At 32.5% G+C, this 12,095-nt stretch overlaps 2 protein-coding genes and 1 non-coding gene across 4 annotated transcripts; 1 reads left to right on the top strand and 2 right to left on the bottom strand.

The window, feature by feature from the left end:
- Nucleotides 1-2,400: 2,400 nt before the first annotated feature.
- Nucleotides 2,401-4,498, top strand: LOC121240495 (BAG family molecular chaperone regulator 4-like). The gene is made up of 4 exons (XM_041137955.1): nt 2,401-2,717; nt 3,170-3,426; nt 3,507-3,653; nt 4,158-4,498. Exons 1-4 carry the CDS (start codon nt 2,525-2,527, stop codon nt 4,353-4,355), a joined length of 795 nt encoding a protein of 264 aa, XP_040993889.1. The 5' UTR covers nt 2,401-2,524; the 3' UTR covers nt 4,356-4,498.
- A 728-nt stretch (nt 4,499-5,226) lies between these two features.
- On the bottom strand, nt 5,227-7,655 carry LOC121240494 (SAGA-associated factor 11-like). 2 transcript variants are annotated; one of them, XM_041137952.1, is made up of 4 exons: nt 7,509-7,655; nt 6,796-6,871; nt 5,779-6,090; nt 5,227-5,641 (listed from the first exon to the last, which is right to left on the bottom strand). In XM_041137952.1, exons 2-4 carry the CDS (start codon nt 6,835-6,837, stop codon nt 5,459-5,461), a joined length of 537 nt encoding a protein of 178 aa, XP_040993886.1. In that variant the 5' UTR covers nt 6,838-6,871; nt 7,509-7,655; the 3' UTR covers nt 5,227-5,458. The 2 variants fall into 2 exon arrangements, with proteins under 2 accessions (XP_040993886.1, XP_040993887.1); XM_041137953.1 differs by having other exon boundaries at nt 6,796-6,830; nt 7,509-7,634.
- Nucleotides 7,656-7,770: 115 nt separating this feature from the next.
- Nucleotides 7,771-7,842, bottom strand: TRNAE-UUC. Its single transcript has one exon. It is a non-coding gene; the product is annotated as a tRNA-Glu (tRNA).
- Between the last annotated feature and the right edge of the window lie 4,253 nt (nt 7,843-12,095).

The raw sequence follows: 12,095 nt of genomic DNA, 5'->3' as shown, positions 1-12,095 counted from the left end.
ATATATATATATATATATATATATATTTTCCACCACTTTTTTTTTTTTTTTTTAATTTCTTTCTTTCAATAGATACTCCCAAGAGATTGTCTTTACCTTACAAATCAAATTTTATGCTAGGGCCTAGATACTTGAAAGACTATCTTTTCCAAACACTAATTTGCACAAACCTTTGATATGTCCATTTTTATTTCTCATATTTTTCCACAATGACTAGAGTAATAATTTTTTCTATAAGGACTTAAGAGACAGATTTGTATAGGGTATTTGTCTTTTTCTGCAATGATTAAACACCATTTTTTTTTTATATGGATCAACCATTTATGTTTGGTAAGGAGAGATCTCTTGCGTTTAGTACTATGTTCAACTAGTATTAATCAATTTAAGACATGGACTCCCTCTACGGTGAGCATGTCAATAGTAAAAACGGAACATAATTATAATAAGCATAATTATAAGTTCCACACAGTGATTGAATATGAGCTTTGTCAAGATGACCCATAGGGTTAGTAAGCTTAAAGTTGACTACACAAAATAAAGAGATGCATAAGTTTAAAAATTTACTATGTGAGAGCTCAAGTGCTTGAACCTTGACACACTAAGTATGTACTTTCCTTCAAAAAATAGACTCAAAAACAAGAAAAATAATGTATTTTACACTGAAAAAAGGAAACATAAAACAAAACTAAACAAAAATGCATGTCCTAAGCTAATGATATGCAAGGAATGCAAGAATATACAAGTAGTCCTATCGCTTAATGCCACACACACGTTCATATGAAGACTTTTGGAAAACCCTCATACGAAATTTTCAATAAGCATAATTTTCCTCATCAAAGTGTAACGGGACATATAATGACAACGACATGATCTATAGGGACACGGATCACACTTGGATGAGTGAACCACGCTTTGATGCCAATTTAAATTACCCAAGTACCCCTGTAACGCAACGAAAATATCTACCCATTCATTCAACAAATTGGTTAGTCGTCAAGCATGCAATTAATTTATTAATTAAGCAATAATATAAAATAAACGAAGTGCGTAACATTAAGATTGGTATTGAAGGAAAATCTTTTAAAAAACTCTTTAAATGTAAAACTCTACGGGGCAACCAAATCCAGAAAAGTCAATTTTATTATTTAAAAATCAATTACAAGTAAAGTTTAATTACAAAACTTTTATCAATTGACACTCTTACTTGACTAGACAAATTACTCATTTGTCTTCTATCGCAGTAGCAGCCAGAACCTCTGACGATCTTCAAATAATGACTTCCCTCCTAGAACTCCAGTGGCTGAACTCGATCACTTTAACTCTGACACAGAGTATGCATGCACTCAAAAAGAGAGATAAAACACGAGAAAATTATCATTTTCTCACACTCAAGTACCACTCTCTGAGAGAAACAATATGAAAATTATCCACGAAATTTTTTCACCAAGATATACACTGGAAAGTGCTCTAGAATATATACAAATATGAATCTCTACAGATCCTAACCAATAGGATCCCTTAAATAAACAATCTGAAAATCAATTTCAATTGTAGTAGGATTCTGCTGATGGAACAAATATGATAGAAGTTTGATCTGCAATAGGACTCTGCTGACGGAATGAGTCTGGTAGGAATTTGATCTGCAGTAGGACTCTGCCGACAAAAGGACTCTGCTGGGAAACGATTCTGCTAACGATTCTGTTGACACCTGGAGCTAAGTCTTCTCATCAGATATAGTTTTCATTCAACTGAATAATTTCAGACTCCTTGAACTTCGGATACACACTCTCATGACTTATCTAAGATATTATCTAATAACCGTTTAATTCAAATTAAATGTTCTTAGATAAAGATAAAATGTTTACATTCATCCAATCTTAACAATCTCCCAACTTAAATAAATCTCGATTGTCCTAGTCATTTAATCCTAGCCAACTATTTTTACATTTACAAATATGTTAGATGAAAATCATCCATAATATTCTAGCAGAACATTGATGGATGCACCTAATTGCAAGCCTTTTGAAGTTCATGAATAAACTTTGTACAATTTAAAAATTAAGAAGAGCTATACCACAAAAAGATTTCAAAAAAATAAACTTAAATTAATATGACTTTATGTTATACGTTAGATCTACTTTACACAATAAAAATAATTTTATAATTTAATATATCACATTAAGTCACGTCAATTTATGAGTTTACTTTTATATAATCTTTTTGTGGCTAAAACCTTTCTCTTAAAAATTGAACTCATAACTTGTAAAAGCATCAAAATTCAAAGTAAAAATTTTACAATTAATAATAAATAAATAAATACCAAGAAGAACTATGAAATTCCCTCAACTCCTCGCACCAACTTTTATAAGCTGTAACCGACCAACCGCTAGCTCTTATTACGAGGTCCCTATCTTAAAGTTTCTTTTACTTTTGCTTACTCAAACCGCTTGCTCTCTGACCCGTGTCTACCAACGCCCTTTTACCCCATTCTATATTCCATGAATTTCAACCAATTTTGGTGACTATGAAAAGCTCAACTTCAAAGCGTAGAGTGAATGATGGCTTTAATAGAGAGATTGGTTGGGAGCTCAGGCCGGGTGGCATGCTTGTTCAAAAGAGAGATGTTGGGGATGCATCTTCTGGGCATATGGTCAAGATCAAAGTCTCCCATGGTTCTTATCATCATGATATCACTGTCCCCGCCCAATCCACTTTCGGTAATCATCAACATACAGACTTTCTGGGTTCCTTTTGTTTTACTCTATTTGTGTCAATTTAGTGAGTATTTGTGCCCCTTTCCTAGTTTGGTGCATTTCACTTTCACCTTTTGGTCTTTGGGTCATTGCCATAAAAGCAAGTCTTACAATTTTTTGTCCTGCATTTCAGCAAGTTTAGAAGGAATTCGAACTTGATCTTTCTCCATGAAGACCATGAGTTCAACATTGACCTCTATAATTCAATAGGCAATTGCTTCTCGAAGTTGGCCTCTTGAGATTTAGTAATCTTGTTTCTGTCTGCTTTATTTGTCATTTATTTTCCCTTCTCTCTTAAACCTATTATTTGATATTCATTAGGACTTTAGAATTTTGCTTCATTAATTGGTTTGTTGGGATTATCATAATTCAATCCTGTATCTGATGCTTAATCTCTGTTTATGTTCACTGAAAAGGGGATTTGAAAATGGTTCTTTCCCATGAGACTGGTCTGGAGCCTAAGGAGCAAAGATTGCTGTTTCGAGGGAAAGAAAAGGAGGATGAGGAATGCTTGGAAATGGCAGGTGTAAAAGATACGTCCAAAGTTATACTGTTGGAGGACCCGGCTAGCAAAGAGAAGAAGCTCGAGGAGATGCAGAGAAACCAATTTGTACTAAAGGCCTGTGAGGCAGTTGCCAAAGTGAGAGCAGAGGTTGAGAGGCTTTCAGAGAAGGTTGGCGTCCATTATCTGAATGCTCCTATATCATCATCATCATAAAGACTTATTTTAGTGTTTGTTAATGTTTTTCTTAGATTATTGCTTTGGAGGCAACCGTTCGCAGTGGCGGCAAGATCATGGATAAGGAATTTGTTGTCTTGACGGAGTTGCTCATGATGCAGTTGCTTAAATTGGATTCTATTGAGGCTGATGGAGAAGCAAAAGTGCAGAGACGGATTGAGGTATGCCATTATTCCTATTAACACTGTGACATGAAATATTTTGTGTTGTTTAGTGAGTCAGAAATTCAGAATGCTGGTTTTGAACTTGTGTCCTGATTGAAGGGATCATTGTAGTTGGGTAGTGCTATGGAAGTTAGATTATTATGAAAACCTACTTCGATTCGGATTGTTTCGAATAAGAGTCTTATGGCTTCTCTGCTCAAGCCAAACACGATTTAGGTGGATGATATTTATTAGACCTTGTTATGTTTCTGTGCTTAAAACAGAAGATGAGCAAGAGATTGCCTATAAAGTATCTGTCCAGTAATAAAATATATGTAAAACGATCGAGGTTTTCTGATTTGGGAGCAGGAACAGACAGCCATTTCTGTCTGATCTACTGAGCTTCTTGTGGGGGTGGTAATCAAGTTTATTAGAGAGAAAAAAGAAGAGAAAAGATGATACATATAGCAAACAACATGTCTGACAAGATGGCGAACTTGACATTGATTCTTTGTTGCACAGGTTCGTCGAGTCCAGAGCTTTGTAGACATGCTCGACAAGCTCAAGGCACAAAACTCCAATCCCTTTAGCAACAGTAAGGATGTGGCGTCAGTGAATACCAAATGGGAGACGTTTGAGTCGGGATTGGGAAGCCTGCATGCCCCAACCCCACTGCAATCCTCAACCAAAATAACTCAGGACTGGGAAGTGTTCGACTAAATGGATGTTTGACTGAAGTTTTATGGGTTTTTATATTCAATGCTGGAAGACCATCTTCATAGAAGCCGGAACCCATTTATATTTGTACAACTTTGGGTGTGTAAGCATGGTTTAAAATGAAAGATTAAGGTGCTTTTCTATTCGATTAAGTCTGTTGTAGTTCGTGTAATTGAGTACTCATTTATATTGGAACAACACGGCTTTATCGTCTGTGAGGGAGCTAAAAACTAGACATGATACACGAGTTTCTAATGTCAGTAATATTTGCCTTTCTTTTCCTACTAAATATTTATTATTCTATTCATGCATATAAAAATGAAAATCAACAGGTCATCATGTTGGTGAAATATGTCATATTAGGGGTTGAAAAATGCTAATATGACTCTCAAATGTGCTCACTCATATTTTAATTTTTAATTTTTAATTTTTTTCTTAATGGTTAAGAAGTGATTATTTTGTGAATTTATATTTTTTTAATTTTTTCTTAATAGTTAAGGATGTTTAAAAAATGCTTAAAAGAAAAAGAAAAAGAAAATCATTTGCACTAGTGTGAATAGTTGGTGTGCACCATAGCAGTATCCTTGGGGATTACTGCAATTTTATGCTCCTTCACCAAAGCTTCAGAGTCCACTAACCCACTTGGGACTGTTTTTAATGTGCTTTGCATTTTCAAATTTCAACTCTATGCTTCTTTCTTCCAAAAGCTATAGCTGCCAACTTAAATAAGATAGATTCAGGGGGTTCATGAAAACTTCTTGCAGGGCAAAAACCATACAGTGGGATTTCATTTATACTGGGGTTGAGATGGGCGGAGATAGGGAAAATGGACTTAAAAGATGCAAAGAAAATATCTCAATACATACCATTTTCTTATCAAAATAAGATTTTTCATTTGCCTTTCTTGCTCTTGCTGGCATTCAAACAAAAATCAATCAGTGGGACTTGATCAAGAATATTGGTACACAAGCCATTCACCATTGAGGGTTGAGGACCAAGCATATAATATTGAACATGAACTCACTATACTTCAAGAAGACATGCCCAGAAAAAATCATGTCATTTGCCTTTATCCTCCTGAAGTTAGCCTGACAAGTTCATCCGTTTCATGGCTCTTGAAATGTGCCATTTGAGTACTCCTCACCTGCACCACCGGATGTTCCATTTGATAACCGGCTTGTGCTGGTGGAATTTGAATAAGGAGAGTATGTGGAAACCGGGCTGCCTTGTGAATACCGGTTCTGCACAGCCGTGCTACTTCTTGTTACCTTGAGTCGAGCCTTTCTACCCTGCAGTAGAGTACAGAAGTGAAACCATTAAGGAAAACAGGAACTCATGAAGAAGGCCTTGCATGGGTTTTTACGTAATAGTGTTTACAGTTAGCTGAGACAACTGTGACAACCAAATCAAGGGGACAAAGGATCACCTTCCCCATGCACTTCTCTAGATGAGGAGCAAATCTTCCAGCCATGATAGATCGACCACAATTCATGCAATCAAATATTTCATTTGCTACAGGAGGATGTGTTTGTCCAAATATGTCAACCACATACTTGCTATTAGCTTCACCACTATTACTAGGATCAGCTACCCTTACCCGGGCTTGTGCTGACAGTCTCAGTTCTTCTTCCTCTTCTTCCAAATTACGATCAAGGCCCAACCTTGCTATTCGATGACACTCAGATGCCACATCAACAATAATGGAATCCAGGAGATCCCCAAAAAACTGAGATGAAAGCTGCAAGCAAAAAGCAAGAAAGAGCAAGGAAATGTGACAAACATAACACAGAAAGATTTCTACAGAAGCAAACAAGTTTCTAAATTTTATTGTAATATAGAAATCAAGCAAGAGCCTGAACTATCTTTACTTTTGGTCATAGTTTCTAAACTTTATTATAATAAGAAATCAAGCAAGAGTCGGAACTATCTTTACTTTCAATTATTGAATCAAACCAATCTGCAATATTTAGGGTCATACATTTGTTGTGCAGTCAAACCAAGAAAAGATAATGTCAGTTTATAGAATGACTCATCTGATATATTTAATTCCTTTTAGAAAAACCAAAAGATCGCAACAAAAGAAGGGAAAATAAGCAAAAAGACTCAAAACGCAACAAAAACCTGATGACCTACATGAACAAAAAAGAAAAATTATCTTTCAAAGGAGATAGTGATGCTCTGAACACCCCAGGGCCACAAACACACCCTTTCTTCCAACGTGCTTGGCATACAGGGGTATTGCAATATCTTCCGTTTTGTTTAGCCCTGCTTTCAGCCTAAGATAGGTCTTAACTCAGAAAACTCAAGGTCTTTAATCTTATTATGTGCAAGAAGAATCAATCTGATCTGAAACTAATATTTTGGAGGTTTTCATCTTATCTTCCATTGCTCAACAATTAAGCCACAAAACAAAAATTGTGTTTCTATAAATGAAAAGGGATACCTGAGCATGAGAACCCATATTATCCTCGTTAAACCCTGACATGAAGAGCAGAATTGCAAGTCCAGTGTGACGCCGGCTAACCAAAAAATTCATTTTGACATGAATGTAAGCAGCAGAGATGCAACTGTCTTATAAGGAAATGATGAATCGTTCGAGCAATCCAGAATCTCATGATTAAGATGCAAACATCCTTCAATAGTTTTTCATGATTGATATTGATACACAAGTTTTTATATTAGATCTCCTTCTTTTGATAATTATTTAAAAAAAAAAAAAAAAAAAAAAAAAAAAAAAAAAAAAAAAAAAAGAGATCTCCTCCTTTTAAAATCTTCTCCAAAAGTTGCACATATATGCAAAGTTTATCCATTTCAAGGAATTCCTGTAACAATCACTATATAAACCCATTTGATAATTTAATAAATAATTGGTCACAAGCAAAAGTAAAAGATCCCTCTATCAACTTCCCCCCAAGAAAAAAAAAAAAAAAAAAAACTGGGAAATTTGTATGAAAGGGAAAGCGGTAGGAATCAATTTAGAAGATTATCACCTAAAAAGGGAAAATCGTTTGCATCGTAACAATCTTAATGAAACCAAATACGCGTTAACATGTAATATTGATACTAGCATAAACACTACAAAATGATTTTGCAGATCCAGAAAAGTAGTTGCTTTTGTATCAGACAGAGAGAGAGAGAGAGCGAGAGAGAGCTCACCAAGAAACTATTGAAGCGCGGAGAGAGAGCTAGCTCGCTTTGCCGTCTGTACTGTGGAACGAGAAGGGCGAGGTCGGGTTGGGAATTTGGATGGGGAATTTGTGCTGAGCGACATGTGTTTGTTAAGGCCACTTTCCGAAGTGTGGCCTTAACAAAGACAACGTGTTATTAAGTTACGAATGCGAGAAAGGACGACTCGAAGATGCTTTTCGTAACGCCAAGAATATCGCCTTAACAGATAATAGAAACATGAAGAAAACAATTCCGTTGCCGGGAATCGAACCCGGGTCTCCTGGGTGAAAGCCAGATATCCTAACCGCTGGACGACAACGGAATGGTGATAACCACTACTTATTTATATATAGATAAAATGTTCCCTCATCATTTCTGTACATTTTTTAATTCTCTCGTTCAAATTAGTTCTATCCAGAATACATTACTTACCTCTTGATCAAATAAAGTTCCAACGTAATAAATCACTGCTTTGATGAACACTCTAATGACTACGCACATAGAAATATACCAGTAAGGAGCACGTAGCCCTTGTACGTAGCGTCCGGTTCGAGGGAAAAAAAATCTGTACAAAAATAAAATTTCTTTGCAAAAGCATATTAACAATTCTTTAATTAAATAAAAGATTTTTAAAAGTAGATTCTAAACAACACTTAATTAAAAATATCATTATTTATATAAATGGGCCAACGTATAAAATCACCATTCAATTGACAAGTTCATGAGAATCGTATATTTAAAATTATCAAGTTTATAAACACAATTTTACATAAATATTATCAAGTTTATAAGCAACATAATAATAATAATAATAATAATGCATGTTGAAGTTACAATCAAATATAATTATCTAATATATGCATAGCATCATGTGTATAATGTCGTACAGTATGTAGTAACTAAAAATTAATAAATCCAAATTTGTTTGTTCAATAAAAAAGTCGGATAGAAATAAGATTAGTGAGCCGTGTAGTATAGGTCAGATTAATAAACCGATCGACGCCGCAAATGGCAATCTAGAGGACAGGGTAAAAAAGATAAAAACGTAAATAAGATAGAGATCAAGTAATAATGCAATATTAAATAAATAATTTGGTTTCACTCACCAATTACGTGCATGTTAGCTAGCTAGCTGCATGATTTGATCGTCACCACATGATATACATAATTATATGCTAGCTAGCTAGTTTTTTCTAATTTAATTTGGACTCTTCTCCATAAATATATACATGATAACATGGCTAGCTTTATTCTTAACAAGACATACTATTCAGTAGCTACAATTTAAAAAAAAAAAGTGGCTCTACAGCCACCGCTGCTTTGTTGAGGGCTCCCGCTAGTGTATTTCATGTGTTTTTTTTATTTTTTTTACTTTTTCACTGGCTGTAGTTAAAAAAAAAAAAGAGTAGCTCTACAGCCACTGCTGCTTTGTTGAGGGCTCCCGCTAGTGTATTTCATGTATTTTTTTTTTATTTTTTTTCACATGCATTTTTTTAACATTTTTCAGTATTTTTTTTAAAAAATAGACAACATCATTAAAAAAAATTTCATTAATTTCCAAATAAAAATAAATATACAAAAAAATTCCAGAGGCAACAAGAAGACTAACATTTTTCAAAAACAATTGTGCATGCCTAATATATATATACGTATGAGCTTATGTGACTATATCATACTGCACGTACGCCAACTCATCTAAAAAAATCAGGGTCATTTTTTATTAATATACTAAAAGAATTCAAAACCTTTAGAAGATGAGAAAATATATTTACAATTGTGAATTATGTAACCGTCGCATAATCGTTTTGAAAAAAGTGAATAAAACGTAGGACCCACATGAAAAAAATTAATTTTTTAATAGTAGACCTTACTCTTTTTCAAATCGATTATACGACATTCACTTACTTCACGATTGTATATAAAATTACTCAATGAGAATACTACACGGCAAAGGATTTTTAATGGTAATTTTTGTAATTATAGTAAGTTATTTATGTATTTTTTTGTAAAACTGAAGACCTAAAAGGGTACAATTATAATTATAGTCAGTTACATAGGGATATATATGAAATAAAAGTGTCTAAAGAAAATACTATTTAAAACTATTTATCTTAGTGTTTATATGAGGATAGACACTTTTAAAATATGAGATATATATATATATATATATATATATATATATATATATATATATATATATATACACACACAAACCATTTAGATACCTAATAAAATACTTATATAACATCATTTGACTTGAAGAAAAATTTTAAATTTTAAAAATCAAATCTTGTGATATGAATACTATATTTTACTAATCGACTTATAAATAGAATAGTTTATATATATATATAAAATTCTATTGTTAAGTTGATATGTAAATCACATTTAACAAAATACGTACTTGCAATTCATTGTGAAGTCGTATTCTGTCGTTTGAGTAGCACTGTTTTTAATAATTATTAATATTTTTTTTTATATTTTTTAATATATTTAAATATTTAAAAAAATAAAAAATATATATAAATACACTTAAAATTATTTCATTAATTATTAAATAAAAAAAATTATCCAATATATTTGAGCTGTACACCTTGACGGCAAAATAGCTTTTTCCATTTTGTTAACCGAACCTCCAGCCATGTCCATCAGGCGCCTGCATGTACGTCATGACCTTATCTTGTTCATCATGATCTTCTGCCACACCACCGGTCTCTTCTGCATCACCTGAAATGCCCCATCATTCCCATCTCTTGTTATCCCAAACCATATATATCACATCCCATGATTACTTTATACATCCCGTGCTGATACATCCATGTCCAAAATGTCTCCAAACAATCATGTCCTATATATATATATAAAGAATAAATATAGATAGAAGTTATTATTAAAAATAATTATTTTGTATACATGATGTGATATCATCTAAATTATATATCTCTTAAATCTAAAATAAAAAAATAGATAATTAAAAGCAGTCATATAGTGAGTACAAAGTATGCATTACTACAATAACTTCTCTCTAACATTATATATATATATATATATATATATATATATATGATATATTGCTCAACCAAACACCTGGCCAATTGCTTCTCTCATTTAATGCATGCAACTGCATTGCCCGGTGAGCCTTGTTCTTTTAAATAAGCAAGCTGCTGCAAATCACGTAAATGGATGGATGGATTGATGCTATATATATGATCATGGGCATGCATTGAAGTCAAAGCCTTGCAGTCTAACCCACATGTAGAGCACTGGTCATCAAGTTCCCCGATCTACATATCACTTTGCGATGATCACTTTTAAGCTGTGTTTATCCAATATTGAAATATATATATATATATATAATGAGAAATAATTTGTATAAATTCTAAATATATAAATCATGAATAAGTCTTTATAGAAAGGTAAATTCTACCTTAAAAAGATGTAATAAAAATTATTTTTAATTAATATAACTCATTTTTTTATAAAAAATTTACATATATAAGACTTATATATCTATTTAAAATTTATATCCAATATTATCTATTTATAATCAGATAGATTGGTGGTATTTTATATATATTGCAATTGCATAAATAGATCAAGTACTAGTACTGTATTACATATGACAAAGAGATGATCAAGTTCTTATTTCACCGTCTCTGTAAGTTTAATTTTATCGTTTCTGTTACGTAAAGTACAACAGCAGATATACCTGCACATAATTAATTACTGAGCACTTGTAAAAGAAGGCCAAAGTTAACTTACTTATCAATACAAAGAAAAGTCAAGCCTTGAATTGCTCAATCATTCATTCTTCCGAGTAATTTAACAGCGAATTAATTGGACACTGATCATCAAGAATCTCGTGGACAAAATAGGGCCACGTACGTACGTACGTACCTTGATCAACATAATCAGCATAACCATGAAAATTAATTAAGAAAGGTCGCGCCCATCGAGGAGGTCTTCGCCCCAGCCTGAGTTCATATTCTTTTACTGTTTTCTTACCTCTCAAGTGCTACATAATCCAAAAGCTAAATTGGGTACGTATCTATCGGCAATTGGGGTTAATTATTATATTTGTAAGCATCCTCACGGCATTATGCATTCGTTTTTAACCCGAAATATTCTTGTTAACGGTCATTATTTATTATTTCACCCTTTATATTTTATAAAAAAAAAAATTATAAATATAAAGTATGAAAAAAATAATAATTGATGTATAAAATTCATCTTTTAACAAATATATTGATGTTTGTGATAAATCAACTATTTTAACACAACCTTGAGTTAAAACTACAATAAGTTTGATCATTTCTATCATCATGTATATCACACGTATATTATTAAAAATATAATATAAATAATTAAATTTATATTTTTTTATTAACTTAAATTTTTAGAATAAGTGATAATTTCATCATATTAGAGGTATTAAGTTTAAATCCTAACTCTATAATACTCTATTCTATTTAATTAAATATTTTATATGAAGTTAGATCAGATCTACTCATTAAAAAAAAATATTAAAAATATAATATAAATAATTAAATCTACATTTTGAAACGAACGTGATTT

Source organism: Juglans microcarpa x Juglans regia, chromosome 7S (assembly GCF_004785595.1).
Source record: "Juglans microcarpa x Juglans regia isolate MS1-56 chromosome 7S, Jm3101_v1.0, whole genome shotgun sequence".
NCBI lineage: Eukaryota > Viridiplantae > Streptophyta > Magnoliopsida > Fagales > Juglandaceae > Juglans > Juglans microcarpa x Juglans regia.
This window is presented reverse-complemented; position numbering and strand designations above follow the sequence as displayed.